This window comes from Echinops telfairi, unplaced genomic scaffold, assembly GCF_000313985.2.
Source record: "Echinops telfairi isolate 266 unplaced genomic scaffold, ASM31398v2 ScPeMD7_70;HRSCAF=299, whole genome shotgun sequence".
NCBI lineage: Eukaryota > Metazoa > Chordata > Mammalia > Afrosoricida > Tenrecidae > Echinops > Echinops telfairi.
Genome location: NW_022103968.1, coordinates 67,139,843 through 67,162,797, shown reverse-complemented (window position 1 = coordinate 67,162,797; position 22,955 = coordinate 67,139,843). Strand labels below are relative to the sequence as shown.

Below are 22,955 nucleotides of genomic sequence, written 5' to 3'. Positions count from 1 at the left end.
AGCTAGATGGTCGCTTGTTTACCTTCAAGCCTTTAAGACCCAGACTCTATCTTTTGATAGCGGAGCACCATCAGCTTTCTTTGCCACATTTGCTAATGCACCCGCTTTGTCTTCCCTTCGAGCTCTTTTCAATCCCAAAACTCAAAGACTATTTCAAAGAAACACATGAGGCCCTCAAAGATGCTAAAACTGTTCTTTTGACATGGTGTAAATTAACAAGCTCAGAATTCTTTGGGGGAGGTTTAGAGAGATGGAAACAGTCTTCAGAAGTATATAGTCCTAAAGGGAGGATGGTGAGAAACAGTAGCTTCACAGTTTGATATTTTTGTTTAATAAAGATTTCTATGATTTCATAGCAATATTTTTTACTTACCTACATATATACATAAAGGCAGAAAGAACATAAATAGTAAAATTTTAATAATTGATGAATGTAAGTGAAAAGTGTTCACTGTACTTTCAACCTTTTTGAAACAGTACAATTTTGCAATTACAAAACTTCGATGGAAATATCTTTATGGCTCCCTCCACTGTCTACCTTTCCAGGGTATCCTTACAAACTGAAAACAGCAGGTGTTCAAACAGCCTAAAGTGTTCTATCACCAGGCATTATTTTCTGCAGCTTCAATCCCACCTCAAGGCTCAATTGCTGGTGTTGGGTTTTGAAGTAGAAGTTTATACATGATTGTTAAAATACCGCTTTTGGAAACAGGTCGGTCAAATATTAAATAAGAATCATCTTCTGATGTCTTTATTAATGGATTTTAGTTTCTGCATTCTTTTCTGCTCTTACTATTGTTTCTCTTACCCCATATAATCATGACTTTTTCTCAGCTTCATCATTCCATTTGGGATCTGACAGGGTCACAAGCATGGCAGGAAACCAGGCACAGAGAACAGGTCGGGCAACATCTGAAACTACTACAGAAACACACCCTCACTACCTCTGGCTCCAAGCCCACATCATTCTGAGTAAAGCAGGCAGACCAGACAAGGCTCCCCTCCTTCCTGTAGACCTTATTGCTTCCCTATGGAAGTTTACTGACATCAAAGAAAATGGAGGAAATTATCTAAATTCACCAGGCTAGTCACATTCCCTCTCTTGAACGGTGGAAGAGTCGTGACATTTCAATCACCTCTCCTATAATAACATTTTCCCTGTTGGCAGTGCTTTAAAAAAGGAGAGGGGAGAGAGAGGGGAAGAATTGTACCAGATTATGATAGAGGATTACCAAAAGACTTCCCTGATGGGAGAACAAGGACTAAAATGTTTGCATAACTAGTGTAATGGTAGAGAGGAACAAAATTGAACTTGCAAATAAAATTAAGTTGCTCTTCTGAAATGCCTGTCCAGCTGCAAACAGGAAAAGGCCCAGCATGTTTTCGATGTATGCCTATGCTGTTTCTAATAGAAAGGACACAACACCAAGCCAAAACAAACATCTGTTAACCAGTTAAGTTTGCTAATGAAACAAAATTGCAGCTGGTTGATCAAAGATCAAAAGTGAAGCAAATTAGAGAAAGGATGTATGAACAGAGCTGGTTTATAAAAAATAGCAGCTAAAGAATTCTAAACCTACTTGTCAAATTAACACAAATCCTTCCTGGATTTGTTCAGACCACTTATTAGTACTTATTTTGCATCTCTGTGGAGACCAGCCTCACTGTTTAAATCTATTATCATTCACTCTCGAACTTTGTCTATTTTATACATGCTGCAGATTTTTCTAAACATTATCTTTCACTAAAAAAGAAAACATGCTTCATTAAAATTCTGTATTTAATTAAGCAGAAAGGTGGACTTTTAAAAGGAAAAAAACCCATTAAAAAAGTATGGTTGCAACTGCTGAGAACTTCTCTAGCAAAGTTGTCCAGTCCCAGTTGGATGCATTTAGCATTTTCCAGAAGCCTCATCAGCTAGTGGGTTCAAACTGCTGATATTATGGTTAGCAGTCTGATCCATAACCCACTATGCCACCAGGGCTCCTAAGATAACAGCACTTACATTCAAAAACCTATTTCCCTCATAGTCCTGCTCACTTGAAAGGTTACAAACAAGTTACATGGCTGATTCATTTGCTAACTTTAATTTGGTGAGTTAATTGATGTTTGTGTTCAGACGTATTAATATAATGAAGAGATGCAAGTACCTGGAAATAGTCATGTTAAATGTTGATACTAGAAAAGAATCATTTCATCAAATCTGCAGTTTAATGTACAAGCCAAGGAAATGAAGGTTATAAACAAAGCAGAAATAATAAATTTTACAATTTGAGCCTCTAAAATTTGTTATTGCAACGATAAAATCCAATCACATTTTCTCAAGCACTGGAAATAACATACAGACAAAACACATAAAAGGAATATAGACCTTCATTCTGGAAATATGAAGATGCACCATTTATTAAGTAAAATTTTAAGGGAAAGGATGAATAAAATCTCTGCCACTAAAGATACAATCAAAATAAGCCAGCAAGCAGCATTTAACTGCTGAGTAACTTCAAGGCTACAAATTATAGATTTTCTTACACTGAAAGTATAACAAATGTAACAATAAGACAAATAGATATAAGAAATACAATAACAAATTTGCAAATGCTGCTGAAAGTATCCAAACATAGTCAAGAAATTGCACTTTTAAAAGGCAGCTTTATCACTTGAAAGAAAATACCTTTAGGAAATCAGAAAATAGCCTGATTGCTAAATCCTTTGGGGCAGGATCGTGTGTTGTAGAAAAGGCAATTACAGTATCAAGTAGTCTAAAGTCCAAAGAGTTAAGACTGGTTAACACTCAAAAATTCTTTGACATTAATGTTTCTACTTTACCTGAAGCCTTTTCATTAGAAATCTAGACAAAGTCCCCTCTTGATAAAAGCTCCAAAGTGGAACAAGCTATCGTGCCTCAGAGTGCAACAGAAAGACTTTCTCAGTCTTCCTTTTACGTATCTTTTGGCTTGACCCATCTAACAAGTCTGAGACAAGTCAAGTGCTTTCAACAACACCTCCACAGCTGGTACTATCTGCACACAAAAGTGGTCCTCAGAATACTCTGCTAGTTAAAGTACTTCTGAAGTTCAATTACACAACATGAACTACCTTTTTATCCGTCCCTGACCCTAGAACAGTATTTGATCCACTAGTCTCATGTCAACCGGGAATCCTGGTGCTGCAGTGGTTAAACACTAAGCTGCTAACCAGACGTCCATAGTTTGAGCCCACTAGCTACTTTGATGAGAGGGTTGTGGTAGTCTGCTTCTGTAATGATCACAGTCATAGAAACTGTGCGGCTGTTCTACTCTGTTCTACTGGGTCGCTGAGTGGCAATCGATTCGATGGCAACAGATTTGATTTGGTTGGGGTTTAGTCTTTCACACTGTAATAGGCTTCTGAGTATCTTGAGTTCAATAATTCCAAACTTGACTTTTATCTATACCAATTATAAAATTCAGATTATTTTTGAAAGTATGTTTTAAAAAGCAAGGTTATTTAGGGCTTTATCCCACTTTCAGTTGAATACACACAGCTAAGCACTCTCTGAGAAGCGTGACATCTGTGATACAAAGAATAGCAATTTAAAAGGAAAACTAAGAAGGTCAACAGAGTAGAGGATGTTCGGACTCTATAATTAGCAGATTAAAAATACACACATTTCTGCCAAAAAGATCCAGAGTAGTCTGAGACTAAGAATGAGTCCCCTATGGCTGAAAGACTTCTGGAAGTCTGCCACATGCAAGAACAATCTGGACTAGTGCATGGTCCTTCACAAAGTACAGGCAACTGGAAAAGTCCCACGGAGAAATGAGGGTCAGCTCTGGGGCACTGACAATAGGACTGAAGAGGAGAAGAATATGGAGTAAATAAAACCTGAAAAAAGGAAAAGCTAAAGTTCTCTAATTTATGGCATTCACACAACATGAGAAATTAATGTAGGATGAACATTTATCTTTATTTATGAAGATAACTCAGGCCATTCACATCACCAAATATTCTAATAAAATATACACCTAGAAGGGGAACATGGCAAACAGAACACCATATTTTTATACAATAATGTGCTGAGTTACATGGGGTTTTTCATTGTTGTTTTGACCAGGTGTGTACCCCCACCACACACTCACACACACACAAACACATTTTTATAAGTAAGCTACGCTGTATATAACATATGAAAGAATATTTATGTTGCCATATTACTTAGGAAAACATATAAATAAGCCTACAACAATCATTTTTTAAAATCAGTTTTGTCTCTTTAGTCTCATTTTCAATCTTCTGTGTTCTTTAAAACCATTCCTGATATTATTTTTTTACAGTATCAGTTTTTGCAATTGTGTTTGAATGTTTTCATAAAGTTCTAATAGTTATTTCATTTTTTCCAAGGGAAATTCATCACAATCCCTACTTGATATTACAAATACTTCATCTTCTGTCATACCTGCCTACAATGAGAGTTATCACATTATGTACTGGAAACATGACAAGATTTGACATTTAATACATTTTAGAAAGATATTCTCAACAAAGTAAATCTGTTAAAAACTGCCTAAGCTGATTTTATAAAAAATGAGCTCAAATATTCAAATAGAATATTAATGCTGCAAACTGCATGATGATAACAAATCTCAGAATATTTAACTTTGCAAAATCCTCATAATCTGGCCGTGAGTTTTTTCACTTTCCATGAGAAACATTAATATTATCCTCCTCTAGGAATTCCCTCACCAAATCAAAGATGAAGGTTCCTCTTCAGTAGCTTAATTCATTTCTATAGCACTTCACCAAAGAGAGCTTTCTAAAAGACAAAGACGTTATGCTAAGGAACCCATGTGGTGCAGCGCAATTTGAATTCTAAAGTATCACAGGATGTGCAATTGCATTTCAGAAAGACAGGAGCCCTTCTGAGGTAGTTTATTGTGCCATGCCAACCTGGCCGATAAACACATGTGGGATTAATTGAAGGGCAGAGGGATAAATGGCCCCATGAGCCTCGCCTTTCTAGTTCTCGGGTCTCTTGCTTTGTGATGGCCGCACCAGGGTGCAGCTGCCTTAGCAGTTCCCTGCTTCAGCTGGAAAGGCTCACTTCCAGTGAGACATCCCTGAGGAGAAGCCACATGGACCTACCCCGATGCCGCCGTGGGTGCTGGAGCAGCCGTGTGGAGACCCCTGCCAGCGCTGAGATGCTTACACATTCACGGATTCGGCTTTCCTCCTGCAGTCAGCATCATTACGTGTGTTTTGTGAGATGTAGGAGGACTTGGTGGATTGGTGTTGGACATATGGGTTAATGGGTTAATGTTGGACTTGTGGGCTTGGGCAGCACTGGGTTGGGATGTTTTCTTGATGCGCACTTAACCTTTACATAAAACTCTCCCTTACACATAAGTTGATGTGGATTTGTTTCTCCAAAGTACCCAGACTACTACACCTTCTGTTTTAACTGGCATTGTGTTCCTTCTAGGGGCCGTGCAAAAGAATGATGATGATGGTAAATGTTATTAGATATAATTTACTACTTCCCCTACTGCTCTCCCATATTGCTAATATTATAAATAGCACAAAATCCACAACACATGGAATCCAGGAACGAGAACAGGAATAGAGGTACCAAAAGGGTAAGGGGAAGGGGGAGAAAGGTGGTGAGCAAGGGGTCACCGATCGTAGTGAATGGCACATAACCACACACCCCAGTCAGGGGGAAGAACAACAGAAACCAGAGGGGAAGGGAAACAACGGTTGGTGTGATGTTTGAAAATAATTAACAATCTAGAATCTATCAGGGAGCCATGAAGGGTTGGAAAGGGGAGGAGGGAGGGAAAAAGGGAGGAGCTGATCCCATGGGCTCAATGGAAAGTAAATGTCTAGAAAAGAATGATGGAATATATGTATGAGAATGTCGGATACAATTGATGTATGGTTTGTAACAAGAGTTATAAGAGCCCCCAATAAATTTTTTAAAATTAATAATAATATGTGATTTAAAAAAACTATAATAAGCTCATTGCAGTTACTAAATATAAAATGCTATAAATCTGTTGGGAAAAGCTGCTGCTTCTATTTGAGGAACTGTTGACCAGTAGACAGTCCAGTGGTAAAGAGCTCTGGAGTCAGATTGTCTGGCTAAGAATCTTGGCTTCACCAACCCAGTTCCACAGTTATCTTGGAGAAACTCCTTAAAATTTAATTTCATCTGTAAGCTATGATGAGTCAAGAAGATAACCAATAAAAAGCACCTGAAAGAGGGCACCAACATTTAACACTTAAGGAATGTTTTTTGTTAGTTTTAATATTCTTTTTTTACAACTAAATACAACTGCTTAGCTAAAGTAACTAGAATAGTAGTTTCATTGAAAGACATCAGTTGACTAAATCATAACTGAGAGCACTCCATGTCTGAAAGGGCAGTTTCCAATTACATCCTAAATTTCCTCCCACAATGTAAACTCTATGACTTCTAGCACACTAGGAATGAAGATAACTTAAGAACTGAAGCCAATCCCGAGATCAGCTTTCAGCCACAAAACAGAGAGGCCTAGAAAGTGAACAACAACAGTAGGAGGGGCATGTTCCTCAGAACAACCAACTATACAGCACCAAGAGGGCGACATTTGCCAAAAGCAAGGTTAGGACAAGAAAACTGGGTGAGTGGAAACCGGTACCCCAAGGTGGAAATAAAGAGAGTGCTAACACACTTAGGAAATTGCAATCAATATCCCAGAACAACCTGTGTATAAACTGCTCAATGGGAAATTAATTTGCTCTGTAAACTTTCGTCTAAATCACAATTCAGTACCTTTTTTAAAAAGGATGCTGATAATCTATTTTTCAAATATATTAGGAAATGTTCTCTATATACAAAACTATAACACAATCATGGAGGTACCAGTGGTTCGGTGGTGGAGTTCTTACCTTCCATGACATAGATCTGAACTCAATTCCCAGTCAGTGCACCTCTTGTGCAGTCATTACTCCTCTGTCATTAGAGACTTGTGTATTGCTATATGATGCTGGGCAACAGAAAAAACATGGCAATCTACTTCTGAAAATCAACTAAAAAAAACCCTTCGGCTCACAAGAGTCCAATCTTCAATTGATTGTGGGGATGGCACAAAACCAGATAGCATTTTGTTCTGAGCTAGGGCTTATTAGTAAATAGTACAACCAATCTACACATATCCAAGTTCAGCAGCTGAAGCAAGTAATCATAAAAGGCCCAAAACTAGCATTTTATGGTTTCAGTATAAGAAAACAAAAATATTTTCTATGGTATAAAGATGCTTAAAGAGGCTTATTTGATATTTTGGATCCCTTTGAGAACTGGATAAAGATGATAGTGTGATCCTAAAAAACATGTGCTTACATATATAATTTGGCATTCAATTTCAAGAGACAGGTGGGCTACCTACCTAGCACATTTATGGATCCCAGTTTAGGAATTTCTATTATATTTATTTAGCAAATTTACATGCTTTTAAACTATTCATCACTTTTCATCCCACAGAATAATATGTTGTGATATAGATGTTATGATATGTTTCAAGGAAAAATGCTATTATAAAATATAATTCAAACATGTTGCCAAATTAAATTGACTTTTTCATAATTAGATTATTATGCTGATGATTACTCAATACAAGTACTGTACACATTTCATCAAGTCAAAAAAATTCTAGGACATCTTTACTCAGCTTTCCTTGTTAAGTCTGGGTGATTTAAAGATCAGCCTCATAAAAAAAAAAAAGCAGGAACAATTGCATACTAAACAATAAATTACTCAGTTCTCATACCTAGGCACTTTCAAACATAAATTCTCCTGTAGACTAAAAATATTTCTGTACAGATACTACATTTTTTAAAAGGTTAGCATTAGCAAGAAGTGATGTGCAAGGTTAAATAGAAGGTAGAAAAAGGGGCTGCAAAAAATTTATCATGATTCTCCGATTATGAATTTAAAAAACAAAACCATAAGTCATAAAATTGTAACACTACTAAATAACCTAAAGCTGCCAGAATTACTTCACATACCTGAGAATTATAAAACCTTAAAATACTTTAGCCGATGTATGTATTTTTTAAATGCTAAGTTTTAGATTAGACTACCAAAAAGAAAACCACTTGGTCCTACCTAGTTACAAGATAAAGCACTGAGAGAAACAGGATCTGTCTCAAGGGTTTATGATAACCAAGCAAAAAAACGCCATCAGCACAATTTTCACTAACATGTTTCAATCACTTCTAAAAATGCAATGAGTGAATACAACCAGCTTTCGATTAACTTTTGTTAATGGTTTATGAGCTACAACACTGAAGAATATCAATTATCACTCAAAGGATAGGTGAGAGGTCCATAAATCAGAGAGTCTGCCTTTTAAACATTTGCTGTTGTTTTACTTAGATTTTAGTTTCTGAGATTTTCATTTTCTAATAGCTCTGAAACAAAACAAAGAAAAACTCCTACTTAGCCAAAGACTTCAAATGATAATAAAACCAAGGAGAATTCTCCCATACAAGTTGGGCTGCTAACCCCAGGCTTGGCAGTTCAAAACCACCAGCTGCTCCAAGGGAGATGAGGCTTTCTACTCCCATAAAGAGTTACAGTCTCAGAAACCTGCAGGAGCAAGTCTACCTGGCCTATTAAGTGTTGCAACAAATCAGAATCAACTCAATGACAGTGGGTTTTGTTTCATATAAGGTTGCTATGAGTCAAAATTGACTCAATGGCACTGAGTTTGATTTTTTGTGTTTGTAAAATATTAACCCTCACTGTCACTGTCAATTCCCATTCAAAGCAACCCTGTACAGGGTTTCCGAGATTGTAAATCTTTATGATAGCAAACAGTCTCAATTCTCCCTTGGAAAAGCTTACAGTTAGCAGCCCTAATCCACAATACCAGCAGAACATTATTCACTGCCATCGAGTCAATGCTGACACACAGCAACCCCCTGTGGATTTCCAAAACAGTAACTGTTTACAGGAGTAGAAAGCCCAGTGTTTCTCCCATGGAACTGCTGGTGGTTTTGAACTGTCAACCATGTAGATTGCAGCCCAATGCTTAACCACTACACCACCAGTGCTCCAGATAAGAACATTGGGTCTACAGGATTCAGAGAGTATAAAAGATACTGTATAAGACAGATTAAACATTCACCTATACCCACTGATGACTGGATAATAAAAAATAAATTTAAAAAAAATTCAAATTAGAACAGGAGATATCGGAGTCACGTATTAAAACAATTCTAGGAATGCATAGATGATCAATATTAACGTAAGTCTACGGATGCTTTTTCTCTAAAGTAATAATGAAGAATATAGTAATTCATAGATTATTGAAAGCTATAAGATCCTGCCTTAAAGAAGGAGAATGCAAGTTACTTATCCTGATTCCTTTAAGAACTCAACAATTAGCAATTGCAGCTTAATAAACACATCACACAATTATCACATTAAATTTTTAGTCAATCAATGGGTTGCAAAACAATGTGGAACCATTTATTTTATAAAACACTATGGGTATTTTAGAATACAAAAGTTTGCCCCAAATGCAAAACTTTTGATTTTTATCAGACTTTATAAAGACTGAATTTAAATGAAATTGTAAACATAACGAGCAATATTTAAAATGTTTTACTATTGTTTCTTTACTTACCTGGTCTTTCTCATGGGGTAGAAGGCTGACAGGCGGAAGCGAGGACGGGAAAGTACTGGGATACTTAGGAGCCCCTTTGCCATCTAGGCCACCATAATTGACACTGTACTGCGGCCCATCTTTCAGTAACCTCCCATTGTTCACAGCCCGTTTGGCCCCTAGTCGCAGCCGCTGCTGAAAGGCTGGGTTGTTGGTGGTGCTTATGAGATCACTTTGATTTCTGAGATACTTTTCTATGTTCTTCAGGGAGGAGCCATTTGGCTCCTCAAGTCCTTCGATTGCTCTCTTTAAAAGCTTATTCCAATCCACACTGCGGAGGTCATTACATGATCCTCTAGACCCCTTGGTTGACTTCGGAAAAGTGCCTGGTTTAACTGCTGAAAAACGCCCAGGATTGTCTGGGTCTTTATAGGAGGCAAGGCCTTTGTTGGTGACTTTGAGAACAGAGCCATCCTGCACACTGAGCTCCAGCTGTTCAGAGACTGCCTTTTTGTCCAGCCCATGGGATGTGCTGACTGCATGGCAGATGCGCTCTTCAGAGGGTCTTTGCTTTTGCTTCTTTATTTTCTGTATAGCTTCAAGAATCCACTCTGTATAAAGTGGGTTTGCAAGGTTTACCATGATTGATAAATGACTTCTTCAGTACAAAAGTTACCCATAGAGATGCTCCTTGTATTTAACAGAACTTGTACATTTAAAAGTCATTTGTACTTCAATATATAGGCAGAGTAGTATTCCAGACCACATTAAGCAACATCTTGTAAGCATCCATCCTTAAGAGCTTACAAAAAGAGCAAACAGGCAATGTTCATATCCGTCTTATTTTACCCACAAGTAAGACTGCATTCTGGCGAAGAACATCTTTAACTAGGAAGTCAAGACCTTAATGGATAAAAAGAGAGGAAAAAGACTCTTAGTAATGAAATTTTTAAAAATAAATTAAAAGATTCTTTAGTATTACTTCTTCAGATGCAACTCAATCAAGAAAAAAATGACCAATGAAACGACCACAGGTGCAATGGTACCTCGAGTACCATCCATACTCGAGTATACGCCGACCCGAATATCAGCCAAGGCACCTGAAACGGCATTAAAAATGTGCTGAAAATATTCAGCTGATGCACGAGTATACACGGCACATGGTGACACACAGCCTTAGTGGCTCTTAATTTCCAGCTAGAAACTGGGTCACAGTCTGAGAAAGATTCTTTCTCTAAGTATTTCTCACTTGTTATGTGAAATGACTCATTGCCATCTAAAAATCACATTTAAATTATATATTTAATGAATCGTTATTGAAATAAATAAACCTCTATGAAAATGGTTCAAGATATATGGCCATCTTAGACAAGTAAAGTTAACATCAAAGAGTAATATGTTGGCACAAAATTTCTGGTAGAAATATATTATACTTTAAGAAATCTTAAATTTAAAAAAGAAAAAGAGCAATAATTCCCATTCTTCTATTTCACTGAAATACTACATTTCCCAAATCTCACACCTAAGAAAATTTTCCAACCAATCACCTCTACGGAATCATTCTCTCATCCCTTTGTGACTGTTTATAACACCCTTAGATCCACAGATTGGAAACCCAAAACTAATATAGTAACATAACCTTTTTAACTTTATTTTAAATAATGTAGGATTCTGGTATTTTAATACCCAGTTAGCTCTTTAAGCTGCTCAACACTAGGCAGGTCTATACAAATATAGTTCCAGGTAGATAGAGTTATTGCTCTCTGTGAATCTACTGGTATACACAAAAGCACCACCTTACCTGTAAGTAAAAACAGTACATCCCTCACATAATTGGTGAGAAAAATCAAACGAACATAAGCCTACAAGAACCAAATCCACTGCCATCACGTTGATCCTGATTCATAGCAACACTATCTAACGTTTCTGAGATTGTGAATCTTTACAGGAGCAGGAAGCCTGAGCTTTCTCCTGTGGGTCAGCAGGTGAGTTCAAACTGCTGATCTTTGGGTTATCAGCCCAATGAGTAAGTGAACAGAGTATCTCATATTCAACATATAGATGCTGTCATCTAGATAACAGATGTCTATATAAAAATAATGTCTACATACTTTAAAAGATGTCTCATAAAACACAAAATTAAAGTGATCTCTGATTATTTATTTAGATCAAATATACCTAGAAGGGGAAAATAAAGAGCATTCCTCAATACTTCAGGCAGATATACTGAGTAAAAAAAAAATTGATCTCAGAGATACTGGAACCATACACACACACACACACACACACACACGTGTTGAAAAATAGTGGAGCCACTGGACCATACTTGTTCCAACTGTCAGCTTGAAAGAGACAGTTTAAAAAGGATTGTCCTCTTTGGAATCAGTGAACTGGACATTCACTCTGTTTCTCTTGGATTGATAAACCTGAGGCTGGAAGTGACCTTAGAGGTCTCAGTCCCACCTCCAGTTACCCACTAAAGTCCCTTTAATATCCCCAACAGAAGGGCTATCATTTATATACCTAGATTTTCAATAAGTTGAGAGTTTATCATGTTTGGGGGCAGCTCACTCCACTGTTGAACTGCTCTAACCCCAATTTATTTCTTCCTCATAGGAGCCAAATTAGGCCTCTCCACAACTTGTACCTACTAGTCTTACTTCCCCTGGAAGAATCCCAAGAAAGTCTTCCTATTTTATCAACATGACAGGCCTTCAGATACTTGAAAACAGACATCTTTCAAAGCCCACCAACAAGCAGACCCCACGTTATCTCCAGCTCTATTTTAGACCATTCCTATCTGATCTCTTTAACTCTTCTGATAGATCACACAGTTGCTGGGTTGTTCACCCCGTTGGTTAATGCCTATCTCAAAATGCTGCAGTCTGGCATTATCCAATTGTAAATGCAACCCAAAATTACACGAACTTTCTTAATAGCCTTGCCACACAATTGCCTCATGTTGACACACAGTCACCAAAAATTCCCCTTTCCCCCCCAAAATGTGGAGCCTATCTCCTTCCTTGTGTAAATCTAAAAGGTTGGACTTCAAATGTTATCATGAAATTTCATCTTGTTGGTTTACGTGTATCTTCCAACCTGCTAAAAGACTGTTTTGAATCTTGATTCTGTCATCTATGTCATGTGAAAATACAATAAGCATTCCCTCTTGTGTCATTACATAAATCTCTGACAAGAATGCTGGAGCTAGAACACTGTGTGTTTAGGAATGAACTCACTGTCTTTCATAGTGCGACCCCTTTCAGGAAACAACACAGCTCATTCTTGTGTTAGTAAATTTAGAACAGGAAACTGGCCTTTCCAAAGTAAAATGGTTTGGGGCAAAATTTCATTAGAAGCCATTCCACTATGTCCAAGCAATTCTTTCATCATTTATTCAGGATAAATTATAACTAATTTAATTTGCTTACACAAAATCCAACTTCAAGAATAAATTAAAGAAATCAACAACAAAAAAGTGTATCCAAAACTGCAAAGTTGCTTTCAGGCATTTTGGTAATACAGTAAATGAACATACGTTAAAACAAAGTGTGTTCTGAACTAATAAAGATGAGTACAAGAAGGAAGAAAATGCTCTAAAGTTGATTGTGGTGATGGTTGTACAAGTCTTCTTAATATGATGGAACTATTGAATTGTATGGTATGTGAATCATATCCCAATAAATCTGTTAGAAAAATGGTGCATTTCATAATTTATAAATACCCAAAGAATATCTTCATAAGATTTTGCCACAATCAAAATAATAGTTCATGGTCATTGTGAACCCATTTCAGTAAGATACTCCGTAACTTAAAAACAAAAGGAAAAAAAAATACCAGAGTTGAAACTCCAAACATTTTAACAGTCCATGATAAAACTGAAGATTATCCAAGTCTTCAGGCAAATCTGTCAAAAGAAAAAAAAACAGCAATGTTAATTTAGGTATAAAGATATCCCTAAATGCAGCAACCATCCACGAACCTCCTCTTCTTTTCAATACGAACAGCTGTACCACCACTCACAACAACAGCTGCCAGGGGCTTCCTGATCACTGCATATTTTGTGATACAGAAACCCACACCACTCAATGGTATTTATGAACAGAGAATTCAAGAGAGGAAATATAAGTCCCAAGAAAAGGTGTTTGAAGAAAAAGCATTCTCCTCGAATTTTTGAAAATCTGGTCCTATGAGAATTCCATCATGAGGGGGAAAAAAAACCCACTACTATTCAAATATCCAGTCAGGTATAATATTTTATCTGAAAAAAAAGTAGAGTCAAGAGTTGCTTTACGGCAATCTTTCTTGAGTAATATTCGCAATTAATCCCAAAGGTCCCCTGGCCTGAAAGTACTGATTAAGATCTAGTCAACAACTTTACTTCAAAATAAGGACATATTAGTGGCTACCCAGGCCTATATGTGTTCATTCAGGCAATATTTTAGGAGATTTACTGATCGTTTTTACTACAAAAGCAAAAAATACATTTAAAAAAGACAAGTGTAGGGAGGGGGAAGCGGGGAGGGAGGGGAAAAATGAGGACCTAATGTCGGGGGTTTAAGTGGAGAGAAAATGTTTTGAGAAAAGATGTACAAATGTGCTTTACACAATTGATGTGTATATGGATTGGGATAACAGTTGTATGAGCCCCTAATAAAATGTTAAAAAATAAAATAAAACATCAAAAGAAAAAAGAAAAAACTTACATAGTCAAAGAAAAAAAAAAAAGACAAGTGTATTTGAATAACTACATTTTGATCTTAAACAACTAAGCAACCTTACAGCCTCTCAGCCTCTCAGCCTCTCCCCTCCCCCAGCCAGGCACACACCCCACTCCTCAATTTAATCTCAAAATTAGCTCTCATCTGACACCAACCAACCAAGTTAATTATGCAGAAGCAGATGTAACTCGGCAGCTTTCTGCAACAAGCAGAATCAGTGTTTAAAACACACACACACACACACACACACACACGCACGCACACAGAATGCGCAAGTGAGGAGCTTGGAGAAGAACAAAATCAGCAGTCTTATCTGTAGGCAATTCTCAAACACGAGTATGTTATCTATCGACTCTATAGGTTATCCACTGCGATTTTTTTCTAAATCTTAAACTGATTTTTTTCCTGACATCGCATTGGCCACAATGTAAACTCGTATAAACTAACAGATTGAAACGCAATTTAATTTTAGCCTAAGCAGTATTTAACTAGAAAGATAAATCTGCAGGGAGAAAAAAGCACAATTTATTCAAAAACCAAACAAATGCTTTCCTCCTCTACCCCCAATTCAAAATTATCCACAGCACTTCTCTTTAGAGCACTAAGATTTGTTTCATACACAAGTTAAAACCCTAAAATGTTTTTTTTTTTGTCTGAAAACTTGAAAGTTGGGTTGAAAGTCTATTAGAAAGAAAAAAAATTCCAAAATTTTTTACACTACAAAATATTAGTAAATTACACGGTTATATCATATAGTCATAATAAAACACTATTTACTGTACATCATTCATAACGAGGTATTCTAAACAGATCTATGGAAATGCTTAGTTCAACAACTTCATTAGTATTATATAAATATCAACACTATTCAGAAATATTCGTGTCATCACTCAAGAGTCAAAATATCCTGGCTCACAAATATTATGTGAGGCTTCCTCCAAGCTTTTACTAAAGCTATGTGGTGTTCCAAAATAACTGTGTAAAATGAGATCATAAGATTATAAATTAGCCAAAAACAGTGGTAGGAAAAACAAAGGTTTTGACATCCAGAATTTTACTTGCTAACCATATATTTAGCTTTCATACTTTCATAAGCTCCTGGACTTTTTGAAAGTCCGATTATGCAACTGAGTGGGGTTGTGCAAAGCCGACTGTATCTTCTGAAGTTGAAGAACACTGCTTAAGAGAAGATACCTTGACTTTCGCTTCTTTAACCTTGCAGCGCAGACACTGACAGTTATTCAAAATAGTGTCTTCAATTAACAGATGTCTGCTGTCTGACATCTAACATTACCCATATGGTGATATTTGTTAACCTTCAAGACCTGGATGCATCTCTTCCCTCTAAAATCAATGCTGGAGGCCCAAAACAAGAGAATTGAGATTTGAGGTTATAAATACTCATCAAAGAAAAAGCCAACAAATATTTAGCGAGGTAATGTTCTGTGCACACAGCCCGGTAGTAGTAGATTATGGGGAATACAAAACACGTGAGTACCAATTTTCCTACCACGCCAGACAGAGCACTCAAACTAAAAAGAACCCTCAAACTCACTGCCATAGAATCGATGCCAACTTCGTAGTGACCCTGCAGGGGCGAGGGTAGAACTGCCCCTGTGAGTTTCCCACACTAGCTGTTTACAGGAAGCAGAAAGCCTTGTCTTTCTCCTGCAGAGCAGCTAGTGACTTTGAACTGCGGACCTTGTGCATCGCAGCCCAACACATAACCATTACGGCACCAGGGCTCGCCATATAGCGCACAAAGAAGCAAATAAGAACTTTATTTACATCCAGCTAAGTAAGCGTTTTCCTCCCAGCATGAAGTCCTTTTCTACCCCGTTTCCTCGAAAATAAGACAGTCTCTTATATTAATTTTTGCTCCCAAAGATGCGCTAGGTCTTATTTTCAGGGGATGTCTTATTTTTCCATGAAGAAGAATATGGTACACACTTATTGTTTTATTAAAAGAGACCTCACACTTCCTGTCTGCTCTGGGGCCAACAGTGAGCTGTGAGAGTCCAGAGTTACGGTAGCTTCGGGGGGCCTTATTTTCAGGGGGATGGCTTATATTTCAGCGAGAGGCAAAACTGCAAGTAGGTCTTATTTTCGGGGGATGTCTTACTTTTGGGGAAACAGGGTAGTGAAAGCAAAAACATCAAGGATCGTGGAGAAAGCTGAGGACCAAGCAACACTGCTACATACAAGAGTAAATTTTAAAGTGCTGCTCTTAAAACACAGAAACGTTTATTCAAGTAAAAAACTACTGCTTCTCGACACATCCTGCCCTTCTAGATCTGTATACTTCTGAAAGAAGATGTTTCCATCTCTCTCCCCTTCCCCACAGAATCTTGTGCCCTTTGATTTTCACAGATTTAGTCCACATCATAACAGCAGTTTTAGGGTTCTCCAGGGAATCACATGCCTCTAAAATGTTCTTTTTGAGTTTGGGGAACAAAAAGATCTGACAGGGCAAGATAACAACTGTAGGGTGAATGAAGTTTGGCTTCCCAACAAATTCTTGTAGGATAGCCCTTACTACCCTCAAAGAATGAACCTGTGTTTTATCTTGATGAGGAAAAAAAAATGCGGGGGTGGGGCAACTTTCCTCACCAATGTGGTTTTCAATTTTTTAAAAACTTTCCCGAACAGGCCCCCATGACTGTTCTGTGTCTTTCAAGAAAAATTTTCAGGATAACACCTTAGGAGTCCCCAAAACAGTTCCATAACCATCAGAGTTGACCATTCTGCCCTGAATTGAACTGGTCTAGCAGATTCCCCCGAGGATCTTTTGATTTGACCCTCTGACAGCACCCTAACAAGACCACTATACTACTAAAAGCAGTTGGCTACAGCCAACCCAGAGGCACGTTCAAACACATATGAATTGGAACCTTGACCGCATTTTACAAAAGGAAAAATGACTTGGCCAAGACCTCGGAGACTTAAAGGGGATTTCAATTCGGATGCCACAGTTCACACGTTTCCCTCCTCCAGCGGTTTTCAAACGACATCTTGGAGATGCCCTGCAGCTGTCCCTTGTGGGCTGTACTCTAGGCACAGCATAACTCCCTGTACCACTTCAACCGTTGAACAGAGCAGCTCGACTATAACTGGTATCCATAATACATGTGCAGCTGACCTATGAAGATGCACGTCAAAGGAAGGGTTCCTCTGGTTACAGAGAAATTATCTGCAACGAATGTGACTATACCTTGCTGAATACCCCTTATATGAATGGGGCTTGCACTAGACCTTGAAAGACTTCAGAAGTTGGATAACTGTCCCATCTGCCTGCTAATACCATGGAGAGCCTCTCATAACCCCTACATCTATTTGTCCAACAAAAAGCTTTCAGCTTATTAGTTCAGCATTCCCTTCCCATTCTGTATGTTTATTTATATACTAACCTCATTTCCATCACTAGACTGTAAAAGTACAAAAACAAGATTCAGGCTAGATTCTTCTTTTTGTTTTGGTTTGTTTTGTTTTTCAGATTCATCTTTACAGGTGCCTAATTTTGAAGGATCACAACTTGAACATAAAAGATGTTATATATCTAAATGCTGTCTATAAGTGAATGAACACAGGGAATCCAGGAGAAGGCAGGGATGGGCCATCAAACAAAAGCAAGAGTGAGTCCTCGTGCCTGCCTCAACCAGGTATGTGTTGAAAGGAATGCAAAATAAAGTTGGATGTGGCAAAAAGTGTGAAAATGACAGGTGAAATACTAAACCATTGGAGGACTAGGTGATACAATGGATGTGTATAATGGGTGCAAACACACACACATTTTGTTGAATGCTTGAAGCACTGCAATAGTATCTAATCAGTTTGTCGGGTGGCATAATTGAGAGAAAAAAACGAAGAGCCAATATTTCATCTCTTGCTCAACTTATACTTATGAATATTTTTTAAACTTAGGAGCAAGCCTAGATAACTCAATAAGTGTTAGTTGAATTGAATATTTAATTCTTCATCTTTTTAAAGAGTAATACAAAATTCTTTCTCACTACTTGTTAACATAGAGTTTTCAATTCATAAGCTAATAATGTTTTCCAAAGATTTCAAAGAGGATAAATCACCATGAAAATTATCATCTCAACTAATACATGTTATATTAATTGAAAATTCAATTTTTTATGTCATGCTTTCCTACTTGAAAATTATGCCATTAAACTATAATTGTATAAATTTGCCTCAACCAGCAATAACTGTATCATCAATAAACTATTATGGCTTCTATAATCCTTAGCAAAGATTAGTTTCAGCATGATCATCATAAATTAGCAGAGACATGTTCCAAATCTCCTGGTGAAGCCCATGAATAAGGTTTTCATAGTCATCCCTACATTTATATGCTCAGTAGTTTCAGCCTCTAAAACGTAAATCACACTGATAGGAACCTCACAAACTTGACCTTCTCTGTTTTATAAAACAGAGAGGATTTTAGGCACAAAACAAAAAGTCTTTTGAAGTCACTAGGCCTTGGAGTCAGGGCATATTGATTAGTGATGATGATATTATAACTAAGCACTCTCAACTTAAGAAATAATCAACTAAATCTGAAGAGTCTTTTTGGCATTTAAAAATTCCTCTTCAAACTAGACTTCTAATTAATTTGTAATTACAAATTAGCTTTAGTGAGTTTTTAACAAAGACTGAGAACAACACATTAAGAAAAAGTCTGATATCTGAAATTTTAAAATGCTATTTTGAAAATACAGAGCATTTCAGAATTCAGACCACAAACACACATATATCCTGGAAACAGTTCCTCTCTGAGAAAATCATGAACTATAAAAAAGAAAACATGCATACACACATTTGCATCCAATTTCAGAGATTTACAGAACCTCTAAAGCCCATCCAAGGACTCCTTAGGGTCCACTGGTCACTCCAACTCGACTTACTCTTACATTCAGGGGTGGTCAAAAAGTTCATACATGTAGGGGTTTATTCCAAACAAATTGTGATTGAACATGTCTCAGTGATCAGTGTATGGCAGCAAATCAGTTCCTCATTAATACAGTTATGTTAATATTGTTAGGGTGCCTTCAAAGAAAAAAGATCAAGTCAAAGGAGTACCTTCTAAGGGGATCTGCTAAGCTAATACAATTCAAGCTTAGACAGTTATGCTGCTGTTGTCAGGTCAGTTGTAAAGTCAGTTCAGAATCACAGTGACCCCCACATACAACAAACACTGTCTGCTCCTAGGCCATCCTCGCAACATTGTTATGTTTGAGCCCACTGTTGAAACCACTGTGTCAACCCATCTCACTAAAGGCTTCCTCTTTTGCACTGACCTACTTTGCCAGGCCAGGAGGTCCTTTTACAGAGCTGGCTTCTCCAGATATGTAAATGACCCCAAATTTTGCCATTCTCCCTTGTAAGGAAGATTCTGGTCCTACTTCTTTCAAGATAGATTTGCTTATTCTTTAGATAGTCCACAGAACTTACAAAATCCTTGGGTAACACCATAATGCAAACGCATCAATTCTTCTTTGGTTTCCTTATTCACTGTCCAACTTTCACATGCATACGAAGCAACTGAAAATACCATGGATTAAGTCAAGTGCTCTTCAATGCTTTAAGGTCTTGTGCAGCATTTCTGCCCAATGTAATCCACTATTTGATTTCTTTACTACTGCTTCCATGAACACTGATTGTGAATCCAAGTATAGTATAATGAAATCCTTGACTTCAATCTTTTCCATTTATCTGATGATGTCTATTGGTCCAGTTGTGACTGAAGGCTGAAGTCCTTGTTCTTCATCAGCAAGTGCTGCAAGTCCTCCTCCTTTAAGCGAGCAAGGTTATGTCATATCACAGCACAAGTTGTTAATGTCTTCTCCAAACCTGATGCCACATTCAAATGGTAATACCAACCAAACGAACTCACTGCCATAGCATCAGGGGCAGCTCATAGAATTGCCCGTTTGTTTCCAGGACTATAACTCTTTTCAGGAGTAGAAAGCGCAGTCTTTCTCCTGTGGTTTGGTTGGTGGATTCAAACTGCTGACCTTGTGGATCACAACACAACATGTAACCACTACGCCACCAGCGTACCTCAAAAGAAATGTTTACTTGGGACTCCAAATCAGTCATCTTGCTAAATTTCTTAAAGGGCACAATATAATCACAAAGATTTATTAGAAGTTTTAAGAAAATTGAAAACTGTATTAGTGAGAAAAAGGTAAACAAAGTTGCATCAGGGCCTTTTTTCCCATGCTTATTCTTCAAGGGTAGCAAAAGCTGTGCACAAAAATTTCACTGAGAAACTTCCCCCCTCCAACCTAAAGCCTTAGTCTTGCCCCTCAAAGAACATTTCAAAAGAACACAATTTGAGTCCCTGAGGATATCAAAATTTGTTTTGATGTGGTATAAATCAAAGAGCATAGAATTCTTCTGGGAAAAGCTAGAGAGATGGAAACACCACTTTCAAAAGTATATACACTTAATTGGAGGATATGTTGAGAAACAATAGCCTCACAGTTTGATATTTTTCTTTAACAAAGGGGTCTATGGTTCTATAGCAGTATTTTTGGATCCACCTTCATACACAGTGAAGTCAATCATTTTCAGTTATACAATAGTTATTTATATGTGCTGTAATTAAAGCAAGAAAATTATTCTCTTTGGTTTTAGATTTTTTTTTTTTCATTTTTATTGGGCGCTCCTACAGTTCTTATCACAATTCATACATAGCTTTTAGATACTGTCCAAGAATGAGAACTGCCATCAGAGCAATACTACAGAGCAGGGAAGAACTGCCCTTGGTTTCTGAGACCGTAGCTCTTTGCAGGAGTAGAAAGCCTCACCTTTCTCCCGTGCAGCAGCTGGTGATTTCAAATTGCTAACCTTGTGCGGAGCACACAACCCAACAGGTTAACTACAAGCTTCTGAAAGTTTATTCCTTATGTATGACGGTTAGTTACCCTGGGAAATACCTAGAAAGTTCAGGGGTCACTTTGCCAGCAATCTAAAAGCTACAAGACATTAAACATGTTGCTTAAAGTGTCAATTTTCTCTTCTGTCACAATGTGAATACACTTATTTTACAGAACTACTAAGTGGAAGAGTTGAGATAACTATGTAATATGCCTAGGAAGAATGGTAGCAGGCACCTAGCTGGTGGTGCTTCTAACAGAAAGGTCAGAGGTTCAAATCTACTCCAAGAAAGAAAAATGAGGCTGCCTGTTCCCATAAAAATTTACAGCCTTGGAAACAGTCTATATTTACAATCTATAGAAGGTGGCTATAAATTGGACCTGATTTCATGGCAGTGGGTTGGGTTTGGTTTGGGTTTGGTTTATTTAAAGATAATGAAAGGAAGACATTTGCAACATATTCACATGACAAAGAATGTGTATACTAAGTAAATAAATAATTTCTAAGCCACATTACCCACAGTTGAATTTGTAAAAGGGAGTTGGAGTAGGCGATAGGCTTGAAGAGAAGATTCACAAATGAGGGAATTCTAAAAACTATTCCATTTGTTTTATTAATCAGGTAAATGAACAACTGTCCAGATTGGCTAAAATTGTTTAAACTAACAAAACTGAACATTAGAGAGGACAAGAAACAATGAGCACTCTCATTTCACTGGAAGTGGTGCAAACTGGTACAACACTTGAAAAAACAGATGGACTGGTATCTAGTTAAACTGAAGATAAGCATCTCTGTAACTAGGGCAACCAGACAAATTATCACCCAAATCCAGACAGTTCAGAGAATTAAAGGTTAGTTTGTGAGTAATTATGCTGAGATCTCAAAACCCGGGGCCATCGAGTCCATTCCACAGTGACTCCATGGGGCAAGGTAAAACTGCCCGTGAGTTTCCAAAACACTGACTCCTCAAGGGAGCAGAAAGCCTCCCTCATCTTTTCCCCAAGAAATAGCAGGTAGTTTAGAACTGCTGGCCTTAGAACTGTACCAACAGGGGTCCTAAGACTTATACGGAGATAGGTGGCATAAACAAGTATAAAAAGTAATATAAACTAGAAATTACAACCCTAGGTATGCACTAGTGAAATCTGTACAAATGTGCATCAGATGACCATACACAGGAATGCTCATAGCACAATCACTCAAAACTGGAAACAACTCAAATATCCAAAACAGTGAAATGGACGGTATAAAATTTTGGTATAATCTCTTTCTCCAGCAGACAGTCAACTATCAATAGATTGTGGAAGTCCCATAAAAAGATGCTTGTATACACATACCTTTTAGAAATGTAGGCAGCTGGTGGCTCAGTAGTTATGTGCTCAACTACTAACCAAAAAGTCCACAGTTCAAACTCACTCTACAGGAGAAAGAGGTGGCATTCCGTTTCCAAGACATTTTAAGGGGCAGTTCTACTCTGTCCTTAGAAGATAGCTATGTGTCTAAATGGACTCCACAGCAGTTGGTGAATGGCAGGGTAGAAATGCAAATTGAGACATCACAGAGAAAAATAACTTCTCCCATCCAGGCTTCATTTACCACACTGTAAGCAAAGGCTAATTGCCAAAGCCCACACACTCTTCCTTACCTTCAAAAACCAAGTTCTGCTGCCCCACTACAAGACACACATCCCTCACTGACCCATACCCTACAGGGGACAACA

The 22,955-nt window shown here is 37.6% G+C and overlaps 1 protein-coding gene across 3 annotated transcripts in view; it reads right to left on the bottom strand.

The window, feature by feature from the left end:
• Positions 1-22,955, bottom strand: part of KAT6B (lysine acetyltransferase 6B) — a 268,823-nt gene that overhangs the window by 236,618 nt on the left and 9,250 nt on the right. For all 3 annotated transcript variants that reach the window (XM_004701185.3, XM_004701187.3, XM_045291271.1), the window contains exons 2-3: positions 13,464-13,533; positions 9,648-10,529 (exon numbers count right to left, since the gene is read on the bottom strand). In XM_004701185.3, the coding sequence (XP_004701242.1) occupies positions 9,648-10,268 (621 nt within the window). In that variant the 5' untranslated portion in view covers positions 10,269-10,529; positions 13,464-13,533. The remainder of the gene's footprint in view (positions 1-9,647; positions 10,530-13,463; positions 13,534-22,955) is intronic.